This window comes from Aythya marila (genome assembly GCF_965140915.1).
Source record: "Aythya marila genome assembly, chromosome: 11".
NCBI classification, from domain to species: domain Eukaryota; kingdom Metazoa; phylum Chordata; class Aves; order Anseriformes; family Anatidae; genus Aythya; species Aythya marila.
Genome location: NC_139052.1, coordinates 8945899 through 8973085, shown reverse-complemented (window position 1 = coordinate 8973085; position 27187 = coordinate 8945899). Strand labels below are relative to the sequence as shown.

Genomic DNA, 27187 nt, shown 5'->3' with positions numbered 1-27187 from the left:
CGTTCCGTGCCCACCCATCCCCTCACCCGGCACGGTGGGAGGAGGGCACAGGTCGAGATGTGTGGCTCCTGGAGGGCTGGGTGCATCCAGGGCCCTGGGTCGGAGGCTGTCCTCCCTTGTCTGTCGGGAAGCAGAGGGAGTGGGGTTTGTCCTAGCAGGAGCAGAAATGGCTCTTGGTGGGAAAAGAGCCAGCACAGCTTGTCAGCCACGGGGGGAGGCTGGGAGGAGGGAGAAGAGGGCTACGAATGCTTAACTCAAATCAAACAACCCAAGAGAAATAAAGGGAGAAAGCAACTGGAGGCCATGGCCTCAATTTTCTTCCAAGTCAATTTTCCGCCCCCCCCTCCCCCTCTCTCCACCTGGGGGAGGAAAAATTGGAGCTTGCGGAGGGGAATGGCTGCACGGAGAGATTTTTCCGTGCCTCTGCCACGTGTCCCCGCTCCCTGTGACCCCGCTGTGCCGGCTGCGTGGAGCTGCACCCACCGCGCCCCTGTTCTCCCCAGGCATTCCCTCTGCCACCTGACGGCCCCGTGGGACTCCTGTGTCATGGCAAGGGCTGCCCCATGAAGCTCCGTGTCCCTCGTCACAGGGCCAGGGTTAGTGTCCCGGGCTGGGGACAGCACCGAGGGTGAGCCAGAGCACCCTGGCACCTCGGTTCCTTTCCTCCCCCGCCGCCCTGCGTTGTTCGTAGCTGTCTCGGTAGCACCCACCATTATTGGCTTTTTTTTCATCATTTCCGTTCCGTTTCTTCATCAGAATGCAAAACGTTAAATATCGCTCTTGTAATTACGGTTAATTTCATAACCAGCACCTTAATTGGATTGGTCTCCGATGGGGAATTCGCGCAGGAGGGAGAAGCAGAAATATTTTGACGTGCTCCGATCTTCCGGCTCCTTGTTGAGATCGGAGGCGCCGGGTGCGAGATGGGGAAGGACGGGCGCAGGCCTCGGAGGCACGCGGGGGGCACCAAGCAAAGTCTGAGCACGTTTGGAGCCCCCACCGGGCTGGGGCCTCCCTTCAGGCCTCACCTGGGCACACCTCCATCCCTCGGGCACCCCAACCCGTCCCTTCCCCAACACCCCCAGGGCTGGGGCAGCCCCGAGGAGCCCACCAGGGTTATGTGGAGGAGCTGAGCTCCAGCCTCGGATGTGCTGCAAAGAAACGTGTGCCACCAGAGCCAGGCGAAGGGCAGGAGGCAGGGCCTCGGCGCCGAGCTGCCCGGGGAGCCCCTCGGAGCCGCAGCTGCCCTGGGCTCGAGCTCCGGTTTGCTCCGGGAAGCCGGGGATTTTGCTGCCATTAGGTGCTGCCATTAAACTGCCGTGTGCTCGGCTGCTGCTCCTTTTCAATGGGAAACGATGCAGAGGCTGAACCGAAATGGAAACCCTGGCCTTGCGTTTCCGATTTAATTTCTAGGCACCGTGTGGCCACGTGATTACTTTTGTTCTCGCATGCAGCCCCGAGTGCAGTCTCTGTGTTATTATCATCACCACGGGGAGAAGGAGGAAGGGGCGGAAAGCATCTCTTGCAGCTCAAGAAAAACAAAACAAAACAACCCCAAAGCAGCCGAGGGCAGCGGGGGGCACCCCGTCACCGTGGTGGGTCGCTCCTTTTGCTCTGTGCCCACAAGGCCAGGGACTGGTGAGGTTCCCCATGGCACAGCAGAGGCTGCAGGAAGCCTTGCAGCCCTCATTAAAGGCATTAAACCCACCGGGCTTTTTGCCCCTGCTCCAGCTGCTGTGCAGCCACGGGGCTGTGCTGCGTGCCTTGCACCGAGCCCTTCCCTTTAGGACGGAGCTGATCCCCCCTGCCCAGCATCCCAAAGCACCCGGGGCTGGGATTGCACGGCGCAGCATCCACAGGCAGTGCCAGCGGACTCGAGACAGCTTCACCAGTGAAACTGAAATGTTGGATTTCCTGGAATCGCCCTAAAAATAACCTGGGGTTCTCCTTTCAACCAGCATTTTCCTTCTTGCTCGGAGCAGGCCTGAGGTCTGGGTGTGTTGCTGTGACCCCGGAGCTTTGTGCATGCCCCTGTACCTGGGAAGGACGCGTCTGTGGGGCTGGCAGCACCTGCAGCCCAAATCCCAGCCCTGCTGTACACCTCGGTGCCCGTGTGTGGATCCAGCCCTCATCCCGGGCCAGCGGGTGCTGCTGGCCACTCGCCCGCCCGCGGCACCGCTGACTGCAGGACCGGTGGGCTCAGCCGCGGCTCAGCGCTGTTTGTTTTTATCTAATCTATTTTATTGTTGAATGAAACAATAACAACAAACGGAGGCCCTGAAGACAAGCCATAAATAATGCAAAAATCAAACAAGCAAGAACGGGGGAAAGAAGAAAATTATACGTGTAAAACCAGCACAGGGAAAGCCGGGCTGGAAGAGGAATTTTCTCGCCACGCTCGCCATCGCTCATGCTTGCTTTTGCTCCCTTTTTTCTCCGCTTCTCTCTGGAAATTCCTGCGGCGCTACATTTGTTACTGCGTGAACGAAGCCAGAATAAGGGAGAGAGGCAGAGATGTGGCTTGTGGGAAGGGGTCCAGGCAGGAGGTGGATGGAGAGGACCGGGGCTTTCGGCTCTCGCAGTGCAGCCGTGCCCCTGCCCACGTGTGCCCTCGTTGCGCCGTGCCGCTCATCCCGCTTGTCACAGAGCGAGCTTCCCCAGGCTCCTCCGCGGTCAGCTGGAAAGCTTTGAGGCCACTTATTTTAGGCAACGCTGTAAAAATATCAGGGCCAGTCCTACACGGAGGCAAAGCAGCAGGTTTCCCGGGAGTCAAAGGAGCTGCGGGGTTTGTGTCCTCTGAAGTCCTCCGGCTATTATCCGAAAGGTTCCCAGGGAACGGCGCGGTGCTCCAGATCGACCTGTTTTTAGGATATTGCGCTGGCTGCCGGGGTATTTTAGGGCTGAGGCGTGGGAACAGAAGCGGTGCTGTAGGTACAGGCTGACCTTAAATGAATCACCGAACGGATGTGCCCGCAGTCTCCGGCAGCAGTGGCGCCGCGTGCTGCCCGGGCTCGGGATGCGCTCCCCGCTCCCCGGTTGCTGCAGCCGCGCAGCGCGTGGCCCTTCAGCCCCAACTTTCCTCCCCTGAGCTGGGGCACGGTGGCAGGGTGAGGAGCTGGTGGCTGAGCAGGACCTCCAGCCCCAAAGCTACCAGCATGGCCCTGCTCCTTGGAGCGCTCCTGGGCTGCGTGGGAAGCGTTTGGGTGCTGCTGGGGCCTGTTCCTGGGAAAGCCAAGCCTCGTGGGGGGCGGCTCCTGGGGCTGCACTGGGAGGAGACGGTGGGCTTGTCCCCGTAGGATCGGGAGCAGGATGGTGGCCTGGGCTCCAGCTGACCCCACTGTCCCCAGAAGGGCCTTTGCACGCCGAGGTGGAGCACGGGAGATGCCTTCACAATGTCACCGTGACCCTGGCACCTCTCCCAGAAGATGCTCTCTTGGTAGACCTTTCCTTCACCTCTCCAGTTTCCATAGTCCTAGGAAAACGCTGCCTTTTTCCATCCTTCTTTCACGGCCATGTGCAGGGATGAAAGAACACCCACAGAGACGCTTGTGCTGCGCTGGATGCCCTCTGCCCCGTGCTCCCTTGTCACTCAGGTACTCACTGAGCTGGCTGCCTTCAGCTGAACCCCAAAACACCCTGGTGACCTGATATCTGCAGAGACCGGCCTCTCAGCGAGGAGATTTGCTGAAATAAAGCAAAAAGAAAAGGAGAAGCCCCATTCAGCCAGCTGCTGCACGTCCTTCCCAGCTGGCTGCAGCCATGCACCATCCTCCTGCCGACCCAGGCTGAGGAATGCAGAGCAGGAGACCCAAGGCTGGCCCTCAGGAGATGCTCCCCCAGCAAACGCAGCGCTCCGGCACTTGCCTGCCATGGGAAGCCTTTAACCAGTGGTCCACGAGCAGGGGAGCGTGGCTGGCTCGCAGCCCGAGCTCCCTGGAGCTCTGCACCCTTCCCGTCCACATTTATCTCCTGCTAGCTCAGGGCTTTGCACGCCCATGATGTCCACAGCTGCCTTCGCAATTACTTATTGATCCCTTGTCAGGATGTTTTCTTTGCTGATGGGTCACTGAAGCGTGGGCAGCCAAAGAGAGAGAGAGAAAAGGCCTTTAAAAATGAGGGAGCAGAGGTGTGAGTGGGGGTGAGCAGCTCTGGCACGGCTGCGATTGCAGCCAGACAGCCTCAGCAAAATCTGCCCTGGGCTTCGGTGTCCTGCAGAGATGCCTGGGATCTCCTTCCCACCGCCCTGCTCCAGTAACAGGCCTGAAAACCTTTCCCCAGGCTGGCTCTGGGCCATCGCTGTACATCCCCCAGGGATTCGCATCTGTGGAGCCAAGCAGATCCAGGACCAGCAGCTGGCTGGGGCAAAACCACCCCCTTGGTCCCTCAGCCCACCACAGAACTCTTCTCCACCTCAGCCTTCCCTGCACATCCCCGGCTTTTCTGCCCTTTGCCTTGATGAGTCCCTGTCCCTCACCTCACCCCCCCATGGTACTGGGGCCCCTGAATTTCGGGTGGCAGAGCCACATTTTGGGTGGCAGAGCCATCGCTGTAAGGGCCCTCCTTTGCGCAGCCGCCCCGCGGGCTGGGTGTCAGCCAGGCGGTCAGTGCCGGAAGGGGATTTGCATCTTGAATCCTTCTTGGTGCTCATTTACAGCCTCTTTGGTGCTCATTTACAGCCTCGGAGCAACTGCGGCAGCGGATCGGGTTGCAGCACACCTATTCCAGGCTCCGTCTGGGAGCAGCTGAAAGCAGATACTTGGGCAGGCCGAGCGCCGTGCCCCGTGCTCGCGTCCCCCCGCAGCACCAGGGGCCCTGCACGCGGCTCCAGCCCCTGCCCCGCTCCCACCCCTCTCCCCGCGCTTTGTGCGGCCCCTGCAGGAGCTGGGGTCAGGCCGGGACAGGGGCACCGCCTCCATGCCCTTCGTTAGCAACCCAGCCCCTAACGAAGGCAGGTTCCCATTGCTCCTGTGTCCTAGGGCAGGCTCTGCCCCAATCCTGGCAGCCTCGAAGGAGCACGGAGCTACAGGGAGCCTCGTAGGGTCCCTAAGCCAGCAGGACTGGGGAGCCCCCAGGCTCAGCACCGTGCTCTGCCTGATGGGGCTTGCTTTAGGGTCTCCCCCTGGTTCCTTTCTGCCCATGTGTAGGGAGAAGGAAGCCACCCCTTGGTGCCGTGGGGTCTGGCCCTGCTCCCATCCCCTGGCCTTCCCGGCACCGTGAGGGGCACAGCTGGTGCCAGAACCTGTGCTGAGTGGGGAAAGAGCAGGAGGGAAGGGTGGGGAGGAGGGAGAGAGAAGAAAAAAGGCCTGCAAATGCACGCTGGACGCAGAGGGAATGATGGAGCGAGGCGGAAATAGGCACGAACGTGTTTGGCAAATTAAAGCCTCTCCCTTTGTTTTGCTGCTTTGCAGATAGCTACAGGAACACTTAGTGCGGAGCCCGGGGTCTGGATAAGCAACTCTTTTAGCAGCAGGAAAGGTTGTTAAATATTTATTTGTAAACCTGGAGTCTTTATCTCTAAAATGTAGTCAAGTTCAATAAAATTTGATTTAGCTGGAGCGGCTTAGAGGCGAGCACAGGCTCTAAGGCTTTGTGGAAAGCCAGTGGTACGGAGACAGGGTGAGCTGGGGGCTGCCTGTGCCCGTACCGTGCCCGTGCAGCATCCCGGTGGTGCCGGGACCACCCCACAGCACCACGGCTCAGTCAGGGTGGGCGCACGGCCCCCGGCCCAGCTCTGCCCCTCAGAGCCCTGCAGGGCCCCGGGGCTTGGCCTTGCTTCGTCCTCAATCGCCTGCGGTCGCCTGCTGCTCTCGAAAGCATCTGGTTGAAGGGTGAGCGTCCCCGCGCGGTGATTTATGGCGGCCAGGTGGGGTTAGCGCTGACGCGGGGATTTTTGCCACTCGATTGCCGTCACCGCGGTGAGCACCGGGCACCCTGCAGGGAGCCTGGGGGTGGCGGAGGGCACTGCCAGCCCCTCGGGGCAGGAGGGACCCCACAGCCTCAGGGGCAGCCCCGGTGCTGTCCTGGGCTCCCTCCGGCACCGTCCTTGGTTAGGCAGGGTCCCAGGACAGCATTGCTGCTCCCAGCGGGTCCTGCCACGTGTAGCAGCGAGGCAGCGCGGCCCCGGCATGCCCAACTGCTGCCCTCGTGCAGAATTTGGAGCTCTCATCTGCAGACAACAGGGTGGTGAGGGTGGGCACCCGCTGCCGTGGCTCTGGGCAGATTTTCCTTTGGTTTGCACTGATCCAGTTGTTGCCTAACACCAGCGAGGCCAGCTGCTGCTCCTTTCTTATTGATTCTTTTTTATTTATCTATGTGAGAAATGAGAGCCACATTCACGCCAGAGGGCTGCAGCTCTCCCCAGCCTGTCCTGGCCTCTGTATCACAGCCATCAGGCCTGATCCTGACCAGGGCTGGCACCCGGGAGCAGGGGGCTCAGCAGCTCCAAGGGCAGGCAGGGCTCATGGTCTGCCTCAGAGCAAATGTGGGAGGCTTCACATTTCGCAAAGCCCGTGCTGAGGCTCCATCTCCACCACCTCCCTGTACCCTGCAGGCGGTCGTGGGCTTCTCCTGCCCGCCGACACCAAGCCCTTGCCCCAGCGTTGGCCTCGTGAACGTGCCCGAACCCACTCAGGGCAGCCGGGGCCAGCCCTGCCCTGGTCTGAGCCCAGCTGGTGCTGCTGAGTGTGCCTGGCCACCAAAACCCGGCCATTTATCAGTTGTTTTTAGACGGGCGCCTCTTGCCAGCCACCACTGAGGCCTCTGGAACACCCAGGGGGATACGGGAGGGCTTCAAAGCTCTCCTTAGCCCAGAATTTTTCAGGATTTATTCCTCGTCTTTCTCCCCCAGCGCTCACTGACTCTGGCCATTAAGATTTCAGCTGCTTTTCTCAGGGACTGCATTCATCACAGATTTAAATTTAGCTGAGCACTACTAACATGTGAAGGGTGTCTAGACTTTAATTCCATGCAGGTGGGGTTGTCTAGTCGTTAACAACCTGACGACTGCACTTCATTCATCAGCTGCTTGCCTGGCATCCACTGCCATTGGCATCCCAGCGGCAGCCAGGCCAGCAGTGCCTCGGGCATGGTATGGCTCGGCTCGGCACGACGCGTCCATTCGGTGCCCCCCAGCCAGAGCAGCGTGCGGGGGGTTTAGGAGCGGGGTCAGAGCTGGTGTAATTCACCCAGTGGCCAAGCAGCCACGCTGATTTATGTGCACTGCGCCCTCTTCCCTGCCCCGGGGGGGAGGCACAAGTTGGCCTGGGGCAGATCTGGGAGGGGGTCGTGCCAGGGGGGCTGCAGCAGGGCCCCAGCTCCCCTGTGCCCAGCAGGGCCCCACGTGTGGCTGCACCCGAGGGCAGAGGTGAGATTTCAGCAAAGCGTGCCCAGATAGGGCCGGCTGCCAGCCCGATGAGCTCAAGTCTTCGCAGCCCGGGTGTAATTAAGCCCCGTGGCCTGTGTTTTGTTTTGCAAGCAGTTGTTTTGCTTTCTTTGATGGCTTTCTCAGCACGCCTGCGAGCAGCGGGAATTGGTTTTTGAGACGCAGCAGCCAGGGCAGGCTGCGGGCACGCAGCAGAGCCGCCAGCACCGCACTGCCCGGGGGGACCCCTGACAGGAGCCCTTTGCTCAGTGCCAGCAGTGCTGCCATCCCTCCCAGCACTTGTCCCCAGCGTGTCCCAGCCCCAGCCCCAGGCCAGGAGGCACCACGATGGTCACAGCAGCCCCTTTGCAGTCCATACTCAGCTCTGTGGCCGCCTGGTGTGCCAAGGGCTGGCGGGTTCCAACGCCATGTGCGCGGAAACCTTTATGGCCTTTCCAACATCTTTGCTCCTGGCTCCTTGCAAAGAAACACTGATTTCTTTGAGGGAGAAAAGTGTTGGAGTCCAGGGGTGTGGCACACAACGGCCCCTTGTATAGGGGTGCACAAAGCGTGCCCAGGACCCCGAGGTGTGGTGCGAGGCGGCCCTGTATTAGGGGTGCGCTTCCCGTGCCCACGTACTGTGACCTGCGATCCCCTTTTTGTACACATGCTGACAGCGTGCACGAGTCCTGCACACGGTCACACACCCCCCCTTGGCTCACTCTGGCACGTTAGGGTTTGGGTGGCTTTTTGGGTTCATTTTTATTTGTGAAGTGGAAGCGGGGGAGGGCCCGCTGCCCACCCTGCAGTTCCGCCCCCCTGCAGGCCTCTCACCCCATCTCATCCCATGTCTGTGGATCTGTTGGATCAGGGCCGCGTGCCCCCTGAGCTCTGCTCTCGCCAGGTGATGTTGGCTCTAGCACCTTTTGCCATGCTTCTGCTGACCGTTCGCTCACATCCAGCTTTGCTCTCTCTCCCGTTGCCTGCAGGTGAGCGATAGGATGGTAGCTGGGGAGGCGAGTATGCGCAGCCCAATCCTGGCCTGCTGGCAGCCAATTCTCCTCCTGATGCTGGGATCCATCCTGTCCGGTTCTGCCACAGGCTGCCCGCCGCGCTGCGAGTGCTCTGCCCAGGAGCGTGCTGTCCTGTGCCACAGGAAGCGATTCATGGTCGTCCCCGAGGGGATCCCAACCGAGACCAGGCTGCTGGACTTGGGCAAGAACCGCATCAAGACCCTCAACCAGGATGAATTTGCCAACTACCCTCACCTGGAGGAGCTGGAGCTAAACGAGAACATTATCAGTGCCATTGAACCTGGGGCTTTCAACAACCTCTTCAACCTCAGGACGCTGGGGCTCAGGAGTAACAGACTCAAGCTGATCCCCTTGGGGGTATTTACTGGACTCAGCAACCTTACCAAGCTAGACATTAGTGAGAACAAAATTGTCATCCTCCTGGACTACATGTTCCAGGACTTGTACAACCTGAAGTCTTTGGAGGTGGGGGACAACGACCTTGTCTACATCTCCCACCGGGCCTTCAGCGGCCTCAACAGCCTGGAGCAGCTGACCCTGGAGAAATGCAACCTGACCTCCATCCCCACAGAGGCCCTGTCTCACCTGCACGGCTTGATTGTGCTGCGGCTGCGCCACCTGAACATCAACGCCATCCGGGATTACTCCTTCAAGAGGCTGTACCGGCTTAAGGTGCTCGAGATCTCCCACTGGCCCTACCTGGACACCATGACGTCCAACTGCCTCTATGGGTTGAACTTGACCTCCTTGTCCATCACCCACTGCAACCTGACGTCCATCCCGTACGTGTCGGTGAGGCACTTGGTTTACCTCCGCTTCCTGAACCTCTCCTACAACCCCATTGTCACCATCGAGGGCTCCATGCTCCACGACCTGCTGAGGCTGCAGGAGATCCAGCTGGTGGGAGGGCAGCTCACCACGGTCGAGCCCTTTGCCTTCCGCGGCCTCAACTACCTGCGCATCCTGAACGTGTCGGGGAACTTGCTGACCACGCTGGAGGAGTCGGCCTTCCACTCGGTGGGCAACCTGGAGACGCTCATCCTCGACAACAACCCCTTGGCCTGCGACTGCCGGCTGCTGTGGGTTTTCCGACGGCGATGGAGGCTGAACTTCAACAAGCAGCAGCCCACCTGCGCGACCCCCGAGTTCGTCCAAGGCAAGGAGTTCAAAGACTTCCCCGACGTCCTCCTGCCCAACTACTTCACCTGCCGCCGAGCCCGGATACGAGACCGTAAACCTCAGCAGATCTTCGTGGACGAAGGCCACACGGTCCATTTCGTCTGTCGGGCGGATGGGGACCCACCGCCCACCATCATGTGGCTCTCCCCCCGCAAGCACCTCATCTCCACCAAAACCAACGGGCGGCTCACTGTCTTCCCTGACGGCACGCTGGAGGTGCGCTATGCCCAGATCCAGGACAACGGCACCTACCTATGCATCGCCAGCAACGCGGGTGGCAACGACACCATGCTGGCCCACCTGCACGTGCGCAGCTACTCCCCAGACTGGCCCCACCAACCCAACAAGACCTTCGCGTTCATCTCCAACCAGCCCAACGAGAGCGATGCCAACAGCACACGTGCCACCGTGCCTTTCCCCTTTGACATCAAGACTCTCATCATCGCCACCACCATGGGCTTCATTTCTTTCCTGGGCGTCGTGCTCTTCTGTCTGGTGCTCCTCTTCTTGTGGAGCCGGGGAAAAGGCAACACCAAGCACAACATTGAAATCGAGTACGTGCCACGCAAGTCCGACGCGGGCATCAGCTCTGCTGATGCACCGCGCAAGTTCAATATGAAAATGATTTAACCAGGCAACAATTTGCAAATAATTTTTTTTTTTTTAAAAAAAAGAACCTATGGACAAATAAAAAATAATTAAAAAAAAAAAAAACATTGCTACAAACATACCGACCTCTCTCCTTCACAACGTCCTCTGTCCCAGTCCAAACCCACTGCACCCGCACTGTCACCACCTCTTTCTCCTCCTCTTCTTCTTTATACCAGGAAAACATTCAGCCGATATCTTCAGGACTCCTGTGTTTGTAAAGACTTTGTCTGATGGACTCTGGTGTCAGATATAACTCCAAGAGGGAAAAACAACAGGGGGGGAAAGAAAGAAAAAAAAAAAAGAAATAAAATCAATAAAAAGTTACAAACTTTCTTCTGTAACTTTGATTTCAATAATTATGGATTTTTATGAAAACTTGAAATAATAAAAAAACCCTATTTCCTATAGATAGTTGGAATGCAAAATCTTGACTTCTTGATCTGTCCAGCTCTGTATCACTGGCGAGTTCTCCGTTCCTGCCCTCTGACGCTCTCGCCTCGGAGGTACTTCCCAGCCATCTCGCTACGAGATGAGGACTTTTTCCTGAGGACTAGCTGTATTTTTTCCAGCCGATTCCCCAAACGCCCACTTCTGTGGCGAGCTCAGCCCTCAAACCTTGCAGCACAAGCAGGCAGTGCCCTGGCCCCCTCGGTACTCCCTAGAGGGAATTTAGCTTCATTACATGCATATATAAACGCACATCCGCGCTGCCCAAGGCAGAGGAGAAGGGGCCCGGGGCTGCAGCGGGGGGGATACAGGCTGCCATCATGCTGCCTGCCCCCGTGCTAGCCCCAGGGTGCCCATCAGCATGGTGGCTGGTCCTGGGAGCGACCTCCCTTGGTGCTTGGTGTTGGCAGATCTGCATTGCCTGGAAAAGAAAAATGGGAGGGGTCCCTGGTGGCATTGCCAGTCAGGAGGGCAAACACACGGGGAGAGAGTGATGCAGAGAGAGTATGATGGGGAAAGAGGTGTTTCAAGTCAAGCTTTGAAAATAAAACCCGTTTCATCAAACCAGCTCAGCTGCTCCTGGTCGGTTTGTGGCAATTTCCCAGATGTTTGGGTGCACAGTGGGGTGAAAGCCACCTCCGTTGCATGGGAGGAGCAGGGCTGGCACCACTCAGGGACCCCAGCACAGCCCCGTGGCCTTCGCACCAGCTCCTGGCCGTGCTGGAAGCACAAAATGTCCCCGTAATGCAGGTGCATGGGGTGCTGGAGGTTTTCAGAAGCGTGGCACCACGCCGGCAGGATGCCCCGGCCGCGGCGGCATCTCAGAGGTGGATGAGCCCAGATTTGCATGCTTGATTTGTAAAGCACTTAAGGAGTCTTCAGAGATCAAAGTCACTACAACGTGATAAAAAATAAGCGACAGCAACCTGGAGTGCCGACAGAGAAAAGAATGGATTTTCTTTTCTTCCAGCAATGTGCTAATCTAGAGAAACCAGCCTGAAACATCTGTGCTCGTGGGGAGGGGGGATTTTCTGCTGGTTTCAGCTTTCCATTCACCTTGAAACAAAACATTTTGCATTGCTTTCCCCACAGCAGGTTTCAGATGCTTGATTCCTGAGTTCCTCCTCTCCAACCCATCCTTCCTTTGCAATTTTGAAGCCGAACCCTTTTTGAAGCCTTTTGCTTTATTTTTAAAGAGAACCAAAGGAAAAAGCCTCCTCGCCAGCCTCCCCCCTACCTGTGTTTAACCATCATTTTCAACGAGCTCAACACGAAACCACAAATAACAACTCACAAGCTGCAGGCAGGTGCTCCCGGCCCCATCCAAGGTGCAGATCCCATTTGATGGCCCCCGGGCACGGTTTGGGAGAGGCGCTGTCCTAGGAGAGGAGGCGACGAGGGGCCAGGCTGTGGCAAAGCCTCAGCCCTGCAGAGGACGATGCCAAGCCCAGCACAGCCCAGCAAGCCGTGCCCAGCCTCAGTCAAGGTGCAGAAATCGCTGCTTGAGCTCTGCTGCCAGGACTGACAATAACTCACTCGGCGGTTCGGCAGAGAGGTGGAGGGGGGTCTCGGTGTTCCTGGACAGCTATTAACACTGGCAGCCTGGAAGAGCTTTTTAATTGACTCCAGTTATCCTTTTTTAATGCTGTAATTAAAAGAGCTAATTCAACACACACAGATTAAAAAAAAAAAAAACACGCTCTAATATCCAAGTCCAACAAGGTATTTGCAGCATACAGCAGCATCCCAGCAAGCAAAGGGAGGAACCAAGTCTTTTGCTGTTAAAAAGAAGCTTTAAAAAAGAGAGAAAAATCCTTTCTTTGTGCAAAAGGGCTTGGCTGTGCTATCACACGACTTCTCTCAGCCCCTTCCCAGACACCAAACACCAGCACACACACCCCACAAGCCTTCCTTCTCCCGTGCAAGCCACTGCCACGAGCCCCCTGCCCGTGCCCACTCCACGCATCACACGGGGGGCTCCCAAGGCAAGTCTGCCCTCTGCACATCCCTGCAAAGCCCCAGGGCCCTCCTGCACCCCCAGCCCCTCCGTCCCTGCTCCCTGCCCCGTAAAGCCACCTGAGCTACACCTCAAAGGCCCTCATTAGCAAGTTCGCCCGCTGCTCCGCGGCTCTGCCGCCTGCACACAGTTTGTTACCTGCAGTTGTGTTTTTTTTTTAATCTTCGATGCTTTGTGAACTGGATATTTTATTTTTTTTATTTTTTTTTCATTCACCATGTGATTAAAGCAGATGGATGGAGCAGAAGAAAAGCATCTTAGAGTGGCCAGCATCTCAGCTCAGCAATTTTCATGGCTATTAAAAAAGAAAAAAAGAAAAAACAAAAAACTCTCTTTTTCCTCTGTGCTGAAATTCACAGTGTTTCTGTTGCAGTTTAATCAGGGATGAGAGAGCAGGGGCTGACTTCCACCACAGCTCTTCAGGTAACCATGGGCTGTGTGTTGGAGCCAGGCAGCATTTTTCGCTCTTTTTTTTCTTTCTTTTTTTTTTTTTTTTTTTTTTAGTAAGGAGAAATACAAAGTGCTTTATGAAACAGCTTGAAAAGAATCAGGAGGAGATGTGTTTAGGGCATGGAGGGGAGGTAGCTTGTGGGAGGTGCCTTCCCCCCTCTGCTCCCAAAACCAGGAGCCCCATGATGGGCACTGTGTTGGGATGCAGCCGGGCTGGGGACAAGGGGACAGCCACGTCCCACCCTGAGGGCAGCACCCGGCCCCTGGCACTTCCCTCCCCACCAGGATCAGTGCCCAGCTCTGCCCAGAGCTGCCAATGCTCCCCAGGCTCTCACCATCACCACCCAGCCCCAGGCACAAGCCCTTTGCCTCCCCAGCTTCCTCGCCGCTGCTTGCTGCCTTCCCCTTTCCATCAGGCCTTATCACACTTCTTTTTGCTCCTTCTCCCACTAACTACCCTCCTCTCTTATCTCTTCTTCAGAGGCAGTTCTTTACTCTCTCCTCTTTCATTCCTTATTGCTCTTTTTTTTTTTTCTTTCTTTCTTTATTAAATAAAATACCTTCTGCCTTCTGTGCGTGTCTCTCCTGTCGTTTCCCTCTGCCCGGCGCTCTCCTCTCCCACCACACGTGTGCTCCCTGCACAACCCCCCCCAAACCTCTGCCTCCTCGTGCCCTCGGCAGGACCCATCCTGCTCCCTGCCCACCCAGCAGCACGGAGGGGAGGAGGAAAAACCTCCAGCTTTGGCCCCTTTTTCTGCTTTCCCCCTTTCCACCCCTTCCCCCCCACCATCCCGCCCTTGCCCCCGGTTCCCACCTCACCCCCCTCGCTCCCCACGTGCCTCCAGCCCTGCCACCCCTTTGCAATGAGGTCGGGGACACCAGGGCCCTGCGGGACACGGAGGAGAAATGTGCTGAGCACCCTGGAGGAGATGGTGGGGGGCAGCTCCCCCCCAGCTAGCCCTGCTGTGGGTGCTGCAGCTCCTCACCCCCCCAGAACAGGCGAGCCTATTGCTTCCCTCGTCTGCGTCCACATCTGCATGCTTATGATAGATTTACTGCAATTCCATCGGTTTATGATTAAAAGCCATAAATTTTACTAGGCCTTTTTCTTATTTTCCATAATCCTCAGGATTCAAGGCAATCAAATTTTAACTGGAAAGCACGGGCTGTGCAGTTAGGTCCTGGTGTAATGGGGAACGGTTCATTTCCCAATCCACCCCCATTACTTGTGGTACTAAAGAAATACTGCCCCGTAACAGAGATTTGTCCTCGTTCCCTTTAAAACAACGCTCTCCCCTGAGCAGAGGATCGGAGAAGCAATACGAACCTCGGCTGAAACACGGTGTCCCCGCCACTGTGACCAGCTGCAGTTTGTTCTCCTCCTGAGGTTTGCCAGCTGAGTTGCTCGGGGGGGTTGGGCAGGAGCTGGGGGCTCTGGGGGGACCCAAAGCGGGGTGGCAGCCGTGGGTCCCCGTCTGGTGCTCTGCCTCAGCTCCCTGTGACCAGCCTCTCCAGAGATCTCATCATGTGCCTGTTATAATCCAGGTAATAAGACATTTCATTCAAATGAGCAAATTTATTCCAGTGGCACTTTAATAACAAAATCAATAAAACTACACTTCCCAGCAGGGCTTTATCATATGCTAAAACTACAGCGTATTACCTGGATATACTAAATTCTCCCCCTGAAATCAAGCGCAAAGTTTAGAAGACAGATGACACCATTTGCAGCACTAGGAGGATAACACCCTAATAAATCTGCTGCCACCTGGGCACTTCGGAGTTGTCACACGCGCTGCACTTGGTGGCCACGGGGAGCTTCCCAGCGACAGCAAGGACAGAAGTGAGGGCTTTGTGCTCCTCAGGCTCATGGCCGGGGTGGAGGAGCCCAGCATGGGCTCTGGAGCACAGCCTGGATGGTTTTGCATGGCAGAGAGCAACAAGGCATCCATGCACACACACAGCGGAGCAGACTGCGTGTGCAGGAGCACCACGGACTGTGCAAAGTGACATTGATCATCAGGGCACAGTACCTCATCTTGGAAAGAACCAGCTTCGGTCAGAATACAGAATATAGAATATGGAATATGGAATATGGAATATAGAATATAGAACAGGCAAGCACCCAGCTCAGGGACCAGCTGCTCCACATGGCAGGTTCCAGGCTGGCCTCCCCTGGCAGGGCTCCCTGGAGTCATCACTAAGCTGGAAAAGAGCTGGGACAGTCAGAAAACGCTGCTGGTTCTGCAAGGCCAAGAGTTAGCAGGTCCCCAGCACGGGGAGCTGCCCGAGGAAGCAGCCACATAACTGGTTAGGGGGTTTCTGTCCTCGCTGGGCAGCAGTCGCTGTCCTCCCCTGTGTGCACCCGACACAGGACCGTGGCTCTGCCCTCCTCCATCGTCCTTCCCAGGGCACCATCCAACAGCTCGCCAAACCCTGCCCCGCTCCCAGCCAGCCCAACACCTCCCACCGGCTCTCTCCACCTCCTCCTCCTCCTCCTCCTCCTGTTCTTCCTCCCCGTCCCTCCAGCCTGTGCTTCCCAAGCCTATCAGCCTGGAGTGCTGCAAAACCAATTAGCTCACTACAAAGACCGAGGGATAATTAGGGACTCCGCTGAAAGCACAAAACTAGGGCATCTCGCCTTAAATAAACATGGGGAAGTGTCTCTCCACTCTGCTGATGGCCTGTGAGTGCTCCAAGCCGATGATTACAGCGCTCAGCTCCCAGTCCGGGCACGTTCACCAGAGGTGCCTGTGCCTCCATCTCACCCCTTCTTCCACACCTGCTTTCTGTTCATAGCTTGTGCTCCTGCCCCTAAAGCCAGCTCCTCCTCAGAGCTCTGCTGCTACCCGGGCACCGAGATTTGTTTGCAGAACTTCTTTTCCAGTTACCTCCGCTGGGTAGAAGAGATGCTCCAGGAGCCCCTTCCCTCTGCGACGGGGTGGGAACCTGCTCCTGGAGCTCTTAAATAGGCTGGGAGAAGAGGATCTGGGGGCTGCACAGACCCTCTTTTTGCCTCATGCACAGGCCAGCTTGGGGACCCATGCTTGGGCATGCTGCAGACCCCAAGGGACCCCCATGGTTCCTGGAAAGCCGTGCCTGGAAGACGAGCAGGAGGAAGCACAGAGCGAGGAGCCTCCGACCTTCACCACGCGCTGCGAGCAATCCCTCCTCCAGCCCTCATCTGTGCCTGAAGTGCTCCGCACAGTTTTGTCACTCGGTGCTGATATTTAATAACAAGCTGACACTCAGCCCCTGCGCCTCGCTCACACACCTGAGCAACGCCCCCAGCCGCCCTGCTGTCTGGTGCCTCCTGGGGGAGGCAGCATGGAGCACGCAGAGGGATTGCTTTCATCCCTTCAAAAAAGCCTCCCCAACTCCTGCTCTCTCTGGGCCCAGCCGAGGCATACACTGTGTCCTCCTGGAATCAGCAATGACTTCTCGATGGGCCCCAAGTTGGTGCTGAGCATCTCCTCCTGTCCCCAGCCCACCCCTCTTGCCACCACCCATGGTGAGGGGCGCTGGCAGACAAAGTGGGAAAGGACAAGTTCTCAGCATAGGGACAGACCAGCAAAGGACCTATACGTGAAAACACAACCCTTGCCATCAGAGGTTTCGTGGCCTTCATGGCTTTTTATTTTTTTAATTTTATTTTATTTTTCCTAATCCAGCCCTGATCACCCTAAATCCAGGTGCCCGCGGCAGAGGGAAGGCCCAGGCAATACAGAACAACCCTAATAACCCTCCTAGGGATAACACCTCCACCTGTGCAATCCTGCTCTTACGTTGGGCAGCGCCAGGCTGTGTGCCTTGGAGCAAACAAACCTCCTCCTTGGTTCCGCACGAAGAGAGCTCCTGGGCATGGCTCCAGCCTGGCAGAGAGCTGCTACCAGGCAGAAAGAGGCAGGAGCAGATCAGAAAGAAGACGCAGGCTCTTCACCCCGCTCTGCAGCGAGCCCGATGGGTTGCTCTTGAGGCAAAACTGCAAAATATCTTCGTGTCCCAGGTGCCTGCAGATCCCTGCACCCAGAGCTGCCAGTGAGCCAGAAAGCTTTGTCAGAGCCCCAGGTGTCAGATCACCCCAGGTGAACAAACTGTCTCACCCCATGACCTGCATCTGAGAGGACCCAGCACCTTCACAGGGGGCAGAGAAGTGCCCTGGAAGACTGGAGCATGTTTTGAGGTGTGTGCAACCCAGAGATTCCTTCTGGCACAGGGCCCCCACAGATGGATGCTCGGGGAAGCCAGCAGCTACATCTTCATCCTGCAGTGCAAGTGTGGCTGTGCTTGTCTTCAAACACACGCCTCATCATTGCTAAGATCTCTGCCTCAGAACTATCTTTTTGATAAAACTAATCACAGGCTTAAATTACAGATAAATACCCGATATTAAGAGAACAGTTTGGAAAGGAGGAAAGGGGTAGTTTAACAGTGCTCATTTTCCTTGCTTTTCTATAGCACACATCTCGGGCTATTTAACTGGAGAGCTCATGAAGCTTCATTTTGACAACTCTCCTTTCTTTACAATGTGGCTCCCACAAATGTTTCCCCTGGTGTCTTTACCGTTCTGCTGCTGTTGGCTGGATTACTGCAGCAGCAGCCGTGTCGCCAGCTGAGACGAGGAAGCAGGCACGAGAAGCTCCGTGTGAGCACGCACAAAGGCAAAAACCCACTGCTGAAAAGGCTGGACCCAAAAGCATCTACATCGGGAACACGCCCAGTGCCCGTGAGGGATCTAGGCTGTGTAAGCTCACCAAGAAAAGAGCTGCTGAAAAAAATCAGAGCTGCAAGTGGCAGGACACGGGGGCCACACCCTGAGCCACCTCCACCAGTGCTGGTGCTGCCAGCAGGACAGTGCCGCTCAGCTGGCAGCAAGGAGCCAGCTCTAGGTGCTTGCATCCACGGCACAGCCCAGGCTCACACACTCACCACTGGCTTCCTCTGCTCTGCGGGGAACAATGGCTTTGATCAACACAAGATTGCTGAGTTAATTGTAATGATATTCTAATAAAGCTGGGGAGATTAATTACGGCTCTTTATCAGAGCTGGCCCTCCGCCAAGGGTTTGCAAAATTGTTTTCCTCTGTTTCTTGTCATTTGAATTTAGGAGAAGAAAGGAGGAAGTCGGGTGCCTTTTTTTTTCTTTTTTTTTTTCCTCCAGCAATCAGGACGGTGGCCTCGTGCCCCGCTCACGCTCACAGCTCCGTGCATTCAGGGAGAGAGCGGGGAGGGTGCAGACGGAGAAAGCAAATGGAGAGCGACAGAGCAAACCAATTAGACATGATGCAGCACAATTATGCTCCTAGTCAATAAGCGGCTTGGTGCAGAGCAGCACAAAGGAAGGAGGTGACAGCACGTGGACCACAGACGTCGCTCCACGGAGGGCAAACCTGGGGCATGTTGCAGCTTTCCAGGCTGTAGGGGTGGGGGCAAAACGCATTCAGTGCTCACCACGAGAGCTCATGGCAGCGGCACCGACATCGAGCAGGATGAAGGCAGCTCTCTTTCCAGAGAAGCTTCACAGCCTTAATTGTCACTTGTACCACTCTGCTGCAGAAAAACAGGTGTCCAGAGACAGGCAGAGCCCTGCTAAGTGGCCTTGGGGAACGTGAGGCTCAAACCTTCCGATTTTACTTGACAAATAGCTGTTCCTTCCAAGGAAGATTTAGCAGTGCCCAGGCAGGTGAGAGACAGACCTGCAGAGGAATGATCCAGGCTGGAAGGCAGCTGATCAATCAGGCAGAGCTGCCTGCTTGCACTCCTGGGAGAGAAGGGAGGAAAGGCCCTTCCTGCAGCAGGCTGACACGGGATGTGCTGGGGAAAGAGCTTGTGAGACAAGCCAGGGAAGGAAACGTGTCCCTCACCCAAAGCAGAAAGAAAGCTGAGGATTAATTTAATACCACTCGCTTTCAATCCGGCAGCAGAGCAGCATTGGAAAACTTCCTACTGATGGGTCAGGGCTTGCTGCTTTCAGGGCAAAAAATGCCACCTAGTCCATGGCCTCCAGCTCTCCAGGGGCACCCACGAGGCACGCAGCTGCTCCGGATGAGTTTTCTTGAATGGCTCTGGGAAGATGACACATTGCTATTGCTCATGAAGCACGAAGGCAGGGTGGGAGTCTGGATTAAACTGCTAGTTCTTACTCCTGTCAAACAGCACATCCACCCCCACACACAGATGTGTCCCAAAATAGCTGGTTCCAACCTGTTTTCTAGCTCCTGCACTCTTCCCAAGTCTAGCTGCACGTGGCTGCGTGGCTTTCGACCTGGGCAGAACCACACTTTGGCAGCAGCCTCAGCACAAAGAATGCTCCAACACCAGTGGGGTGCTTGGGGAAAGCAGCTCTGCTGCCAGAGCGTGCAGAAGAAAGGATTTACACGTCAGAGACAGCCTCATGCAGGACCAGCCCTGCATGGCCCTGCTTTCCTTCCAGCAGTGGAGCTGGCACGCAGCACAGCATTTTCTGCTGACCCCTTCCCCTGCCAAGTGCAAGCCATAAAATTCATCTCCGGTCGTTGAAAGGCAGCCCGGGCTGGGGTGGCACGTCGCCACGCTGCTCTCTACCACGAAAATACCATGTGCCAGGCTCGGCCAGGGTGTCAATGAGATGGAAAGGACAGGCGCAGGATGCCCAAACTCATTCATCCGGGCTCACAGTTTGGAAAGAGTAGCCAGGGAGCACCAACCTCGACATGCAGCATGGCCAGTCACAGGCTCCAGGAGGCCTTTTCCCAGCAGCAGAGGTGTTTTTCTCCCACCAAAGGATGAGACCACGACAGCAACATCCGCTCTGAGCTACAACAGAGGAATACAGAGAGGTCAGCACAGCGTCAACGCAGGGGCTGTGTTTGTACCGTCACTCTGATAACAACAGACACAACTCGTTAGGGCTTTCAATGACCCATGAAACTATCTAGCATCCTAAATGTTTGCTGCAACTAAGGGGAAAAAATGCTGATCGAAATATTTTCCCCCTAGAATATGACAGAAACTATTATTCATTTGGGCTTCTGTAAAGACTATCGAGTTTGACAAAATGTTGCTTTGGGGGTAAAATAACCGGGGGGGGGGAAAAAAAAAAAAGAAGTTTCAAAAGCATTTAAAAGCCCTGCATTTTTCAGGCAGGAGAGACTCTGATTTTCCCATTTCAGACCAAATTCTTCTACTGACTCTACCTTAAAGACACAAGAAGGAAAACCAAAGCATAAAAATGAAGAGAACCAAGATCAACAGTGGAAAGCAACGTGTTTAAAAACTCTTTTCATTCCCTTCCATACCAAGAAAATGTGCCTCTTTACGTGGGTTATGCTGGCCAAAAGTTTTTTCCACACCTTGAGATGCTCCTTAGGAAGAAAATCTCACTTCCAGCTGCCTTGAGCCCATGCTCGAGCCTGCTGGCAGCAGGTCGGCACCATGGGGGTGCCAGGACCCCCCACTCCAGCACGTGTTGTCCAAGATCCCCGTAAATAAAAGCCTCGGAGCCGGCTCTTGTGTTCATTTCACAGGCGGCTGCTTTGCTGACAGGTTTCACACGCCACTTCCGTGTCTTGTCAGCTTTATACTCTCAGGCCAACGCCGGCTCACCAGCTCCGATGTATATACATAAAAATAAATGGCTCAGAAACCCCAATAAAGTGACAGATAACATAATGGGACCTGGCTTCAGAAAATAAGCTTGTTTATGGAACCTCTGCGCCTCCCGGTCTGATTTATGTCAAGCGGGCTCCCTCTCCACAAGGCTTTGGGGAGGAGGCTTGCTCCTGCTCGCTCCCCATGGCAGCAAGGGGACAGCCGCTGCTTGAGAGCTGCCTTTGGGGCTTTTACCCCAAGACTTCCCACGGGACTTGGATGATGTGGCCTTCCTTCAGCTCGTGTAGGAGCCCAGCATTTCTGCTGGCAGCCACCCCAGCCTGGTCCCATACCTGGCCCAAATACTCCTCTCTGCCAGCCTCGGGGAAGGCTCTCCCCAGGCTCTCTACTCCCTCCTACACAGTTCCTCTCCTTGTGTATTATTATCTTTTTTTTGGCTGCAAGCTGAAGGGAGCTGCGAAGAGCTCAGGGGCTTGAGCAGCCAACAGAGCATGTAAAGCAGAACCAGACACTGCCTACAGGAGACCAGGCGAGCTTCAAAGAGGAGCACTCCTGATGGCACGAGCAGGTTCTCCTGGTAGCCCCCTTTGCTCTGGGCTGCAGCTGGTCCTTATTCAATCTCTTGCTAGAAGAGCTTCCTTGCAAACAGGGATAATCCTTCATTTGATGTTTGCTCCCTTGGATATCGCTGTTCACAGCAAGCATTGCAATTTGTGTTTATTTTTGCCAAGCCATGTTTATTCTTGAGCCGCTTTGATTGTTACAGCGCAGGCTGGGATGGCTCTTTCAGTCAAAGCGCCTGCTTCCAGGGGGCTAATAATGAGAGACTGTCAATCCGGAGACACGGGGGAAAAAATCACAGCCCCTCCTCTGGCAGAAAACAATCAGCTGCTGCCAGACCCCATGCTTCGGCTGCATCTTTGGTACGTGGCTGGAGGATCCTCAGCCCCAGCCGCCAGGGACGCCTGCCCCAGTGCAGTGCGGAGGCTCTCAGCATCTCAGGATGGTGCTGCAGGGCATAGTGCCACGAGACACGGGGCTCGGGCAGCCCCGGGGCTGACCTGGGGGAGCCCAGCAGAGCTCTTCAGAGCAACCCGCACACCCAGAGGTGCAGCTGCAGACAGGGCTGTGGTAACGTGCTGCCATCTCCCACAGGTATCGATGCACACAGCAAGTCCTCGACGCAGCCCAGGCTCCCACAGGTGAAGCACAGCCCTGGGTAACTGCTGCCAAAAAAATCTGGAAAAAAACTGCTCCTGAAACACCGCACCCTTCTACCAACTTCTGATGTCTTTAGGTGTCACGGATCTTCTTCCAAGGTGAAAAGTACCTCCTGCATAGCTCAGCTTTCTCGCCAGGCCATAGACCACAACCAGAGCATCCCTTAAGCTCCTGTGATCCCTGTGATCCTGGGATCCCTCACCTGGATCCCTCCCTGGACAAAGGCCTACAGCTGCAACAGGATGGGCTAACAGAGGAAAAGCTCCTTTGCACCACCACGATTCCCTCTCTCCTCCACCACCTTGCCAGAGGAGGACTCACTGCATTGCACTGCTGCAACCCCGAGCCCCCGAGAGGCAAAGGGACCCCTGTGAGATGCAGGATCCCACAGATGGACCCACTGTGCCAAGCCAGGAGCACCTCGGGCTCAGACAGCAACCGCACAGCTCCTCATCCCATGTTTCAATCTCCAGGCCTTTGTCCCATTCAGATTTTAATCAAACCTTACATTGTGCTGACATTTGTCTGGGGCTCAGTACTAAGGAGGGCTGTGGGGGAGGCTTCCTCTCAAATTAAATAATTAAAATATTTTTCCCTGGCTAAATAATTCTATTTTTTCCCCCCAGCAGACCAGTGGCAATAAATATTTAATACATTCCTTGCTTCGCTGCATCCAGCACGTTGCCGTTTTAGAAATCATTTTATTGTGTGTATTTTTCTTCTTTTAATTACCGTCACCCGGCATCAAACCACTCCAATAAATAATCGAAGGTTGGGGAGAGGCGGGGTGGCCGTGACTGTGTGCCAGGCACTTCGGGAGCTGCTCGCTGTGCTGATGGCACAGAGGGGCATGTCCAGCTGGTGGCCACCACCTCTCCCCCTGGGGCCGACTGCCGACCCCTCCGCTGGGTGCTGCGGGCTGGGCTTCCTGAAACAACGCCTGTGGAAGGGAACGGAGCCTGGCAGCTCCCAGTTGAAGGCTCACCCTGGCAATATCCTCACTGGTGGGGGCCAGCAGCCAGTGCCAGGGGACGGGTGTGAAGGCAGGCCAAGCGTGCGCTGATACCGCCCCAGGACGCGCTTCCAGCCGCCAGCAATCTGCGGCTGAAGGACTTCCTGACTCAGGCATCCTATCTCTCATTTAAAAGCCCTCAATGGATTTTTTTTCATCTTCTTCCAGGAATTTCTCTAATTACAAGGAGAGCCCCGTCATTTCTTAACCTTTCTCTGCCCAAAGCAGCCACCGGTTTCCAACGCAGGCAGGTAGAGATGCCCTCCGTGCCCACAGCAAGAGGTGCAGAGGGGATGCTGGGCACAGCGAGGGGGGCTACGGGGAGGGGGATGCCAGCAAGTGCCCCCTCCCCACTGCTGGAAGAAGTGGGAAAGCCGGGAGCTGCATGGACAGATCCTGCTGCTCCCACCACTGCCCCACAGCCACCGGGCTCACGGCCACCACGGACTGGCACAGAGAGGGTTACCACCACCGCAGCCAGCCTGGTGAATGGTATTAGCAAAAATGAATAGAAATGCTACGTGAGGCTAATAAGATCTGAGGGGAGCTCCTCAGACAAGCTGATTTCCAAATCGGACTGACTTTAACCTCACATAAATAAAAATGAATGCTGATAAAACATGGGGGAAAAATCCACAAGGGTGGGGGAAGGCGTTGATGCGTTTTTATCTCCCTCTTGCACTCGTGGTGTGGACCGGGACCCATGTGCTCCACCTGGGCACTGCACCCCCGGCTGGGCCCTGGATTAGCCCAGGAGGTAGAGTGTGTCTGCAACAGCAAATCGTGTCCTGTGTGTCCCTCACCCTTAGCGGGGCTTGAGGCTGTCCAGAATCGGGGCAGGAAGGTCCCCAGGCCAGGAAGGAGGCCAGGTGTGATGGAGCAGGCCCATGTTGGCACCACGCTGGGGCAAAGCCGGCCTCTCTGCGGGGCTGCTGGAGAAGGAACTTGTCCGGCACCCAGGCACATCCCCACCCTGCCTGCCAAATTCAGCTGGAATTGACATAAAAGCACAGCAGCGGGACAGCCATCTCTCGCAGGGTGTCTCCAGGAGCTGCATGCCTGAAGACACAGCGAGCGCTGGCTGTCAGCAGCGGCGAGACACCGTGTGTGGAGAGGGGCTTTGGGGTTAACGGGGGGAGCTGTGAACGGCCCAGAGAGCAGGGACAGGTAGCTGCTGCTTGCCAGCACGAACCAGCAACAGCGAGGAAAGCATGGGTGACACGAGAAAAATGACAGGCGAGGAAAATGATCCTCACGGCAGAGCTCTAAACAAGCAGAAGTGGGAGAAGATTGCATTTGTCAAAAGCAGAGAAAAGGATGTGGCAGGAAGCGAGCCGTGAGACGATGACACCGCGGAGGAGCTCCAGCAGTCCCCTGGCAACCCGAGGCAGGCGGGCCAAAGGCACCACCAAGATGGGCCCGGGGCAACCCTTGGTACCCCCACCGAGCATGGAAAGAGATCCTCGACTGCAGAACGGGAGGAGGAGGATGGTGAAGGCATCTGAGCGTGGGCTCTGGGGAGCCCTTCCTGAGCCCAAGTGTCTAATGGTGTGACGGTGAGGCTCTTCAGACAGGCACGGCAAGGGAATCGGTAGGCAGAAAAGCAGGAGAGACAACGTGGGCTGCCAAGGGAGGACAGGTCTCCAAGAGGCCAATGGGACAGGACACGGGGAGGAGAGAAATACTCTGCCCGTTTGGGGCTGCTGCCCTGGAGAGCTTACCAGCAGCGGGAAGTGTGGGGCAGGGGGCCAGGCCTGTGCTGGAGGCAGGGGGGCAGAGCTGGGCAGATTCATATAGCTGAGGGAAGAAATGGGGTGGGGAGAGCTGACGGGGTACAAGGTAGAAGGGAAGAAAAGTTGTCCTTTCTGTGAAGGGAAGAGCCAAGGGGAAGGAGAAAGATGGAAGGGGAAAGAGGCAGGGAGTCATGGAGCAAGCAAAAAGTGACTGCAGGGCTCACAAGGTCAGCCAAGCCTCCCGTGAGCCGACCATGTGAGAGGCATCGGGGGCAAACCCTGAACACCAGCTCAGAAATCCCAGCCCCAGCAGCAGCCACCCACCAGGAAGGGGCCCGGCCTCCAGAAAGCAATGTGGGCAGCAGCAAACGGAGCAGCCTGAGATAACGAGGACTCAATTTCCTCAGTACAACACTGTCCGTAACTTCAGTGTTAAAATGAAATATTTACAGGGCTGAGAATTTATAAAAGTTAAGTGAAACAACTCCTGGGCTGCTTAGGACAGAGAGAAATTTGGGCTTAAAGTGAGCAAAGTGCCTGGCAAAGAGGAAGGTGCCCAGTGACCGGCGCTCACAGCCATTAAGTTCAGACCTCGCAAAGACCTCGTGAGCTTTACTGGGCAAGTTTTACCGAACTTGGCAGTGCACAAAATCGAGCCCATGTCCAAGCCTGTGCAGGATCAGGGCCTCGGTGTGCAAAGGGCAGCAGAGGAGCGCTGCAGGATGTGGTGTGCACCCGCTCACCTCCCCGCTGCTTTGCCACGTTGGAGCAGATGAAAGGCAAAAGCTCACAAGTGAGTTCTCCTCAGCAAGTACTGTCACAGCCATTCCCGAAACAAAGGATGAGGACAAGGGAAGAAGCTTCCCTCTGCCTGGGGGAAATCAAGACTGCTGCTTTCATGTCTGGGCCACGCTGCTGCCCTGCATGCTGGGAGCCTGCATGCTCCAAATCAGTACGGCTGCAGCACAGGACGGCTCTGTCCATGGCATGATGTGGGGCATGGATGGGTCCCCAACCCTCTTGTAGGGCACGAGGTGCAGTAGAAGGGCTCACAGGGGCTTCCTAACAGTGTCAGGTACAGACTGATGTGCAGATGTCCAGGGTAGACTGGGCTTAAGGTGGAAGAAATTGTTCATAAAAGAGATTTACCTTCCTCCCTCTCCCCCAAAACTCAGGCTTTGTCGTATCAGGAAGACATACAGAGACATACGGGTCAAAGTCAGATGTGAACTTTAGGAAAAAAAAAAAAAAAAAAGTCTTTTTCCTCACCATTTTTGAAACCAAACACTTTTCACCCAAGAAATGAGCCAGCATGCACAGAAAAGAAGCAAAATGAAATGACCCCAAACAAATGAAATGGATTTTCACGGGTTGTTTCGTCCTCGGGGTGTGTGAGAGGGGAAAGGGATCACCATCAGTCTCCCAGATATATTTGTTTTCAGCTGTTCTACTTCAGACACCCCATTGAAAACCTGAATTATTCACCGAGCCCTAATTGCAGCTCCGAGGTGCCCTTTGCCTCCCTTGCACAGTGCCACCCTTGGCAGAAACCTCTGCTTCCCCGCTGCTTTCCTGAGGGACATGGGGGTTACCCATGTCCAGAGACCATCCCATACCTATTCCCTACAGCACAACACTTTGGGGGGAAAAAGGGTTATTACAGACTCGAGTGTGCAACTCCGTACATGCGCACTGCGACTTTGCGGGATGGAAGGAAAAACAAGAAATAATGAATCCCCTTGCACTCACTAAGCCCAAACAAATAGACTGAAGTGGGAGCCTGATTTGCATTGGTTTGATTGAAGATGTAATTTGCTGCTGAATAAATGTGGTTGCATCCAAATCAAACCTTTAGTCCCTCAGACGTTATAACTCTTTCCGTTCTTCCCTCAGGGTTCACCAACCTTTAAGGCTGACCAAGGATGATGTATTACAGGAAGGAATGGCCTTAAATAAGAGCAGGGCAAGTTTGGAATAGATGTAAAGAAATAATCCCCACAAGAAAGAAAAGGATCTGAGGTGCTGGCGCATGGAAGGACCTCTGGGACTGAAGCCTGGTCAACCTAGTCCCAAATCACATGCAGTATCACCCCAAAAATACAGCATCCCCCTGCCATGGAGTTGTGCCCTATGCACTGTGGGGTTCGGGCTCTGCCTGCCCGGCAGCCTCCTGCTCAGAGCAGTTTCCTTCTATCATTTCTCTCCCCTCAGACCATCCTGTGGGTCCCCATCAAAGCAGACAGCACCCCTGGTGCCACCATTTCACCACGGCTGCCCACAGCAAGGTGCATGATATCATATCCTCATGACGGATGGGTAGGAGATGCTTAGGTCTTGGTAAGAGGGCATTGCTAGGATGGGCCTCTGATAGAAATCCAGGCCCAGGTTTAATGCTACTAAAACAGGGGAGTATTTTCCAGAGCCCCCAGGAACCTAGGGCCTTGCCCTGGTGCCTCCCCCCTAGCACAGCTTGGTGAGATTCGGACCTTTCCTT

At 55.8% G+C, this 27187-nt stretch overlaps 2 protein-coding genes across 4 annotated transcripts in view; one reads left to right on the top strand and one right to left on the bottom strand.

Annotated features, from left to right (window-relative positions):
- LINGO1 (leucine rich repeat and Ig domain containing 1) overlaps positions 1-11238 on the top strand; it is a 47121-nt gene extending 35883 nt beyond the window's left edge. For all 3 annotated transcript variants that reach the window (XM_082769632.1, XM_082769631.1, XM_082769630.1), the window contains one exon: positions 8350-11238. In XM_082769632.1, the coding sequence (XP_082625758.1) occupies positions 8362-10203 (1842 nt within the window). In that variant the 5' untranslated portion in view covers positions 8350-8361 and the 3' untranslated portion in view covers positions 10204-11238. The remainder of the gene's footprint in view (positions 1-8349) is intronic.
- A 1655-nt stretch (positions 11239-12893) lies between these two features.
- LOC309882293 (uncharacterized protein) overlaps positions 12894-27187 on the bottom strand; it is a 103044-nt gene continuing 88750 nt past the window's right edge. The window contains exons 3-4 of the mRNA XM_082769218.1: positions 19824-19932; positions 12894-12983 (exon numbers count right to left, since the gene is read on the bottom strand). Of these exons, the coding sequence (XP_082625344.1) occupies positions 12946-12983; positions 19824-19932 (147 nt within the window). The 3' untranslated portion in view covers positions 12894-12945. The remainder of the gene's footprint in view (positions 12984-19823; positions 19933-27187) is intronic.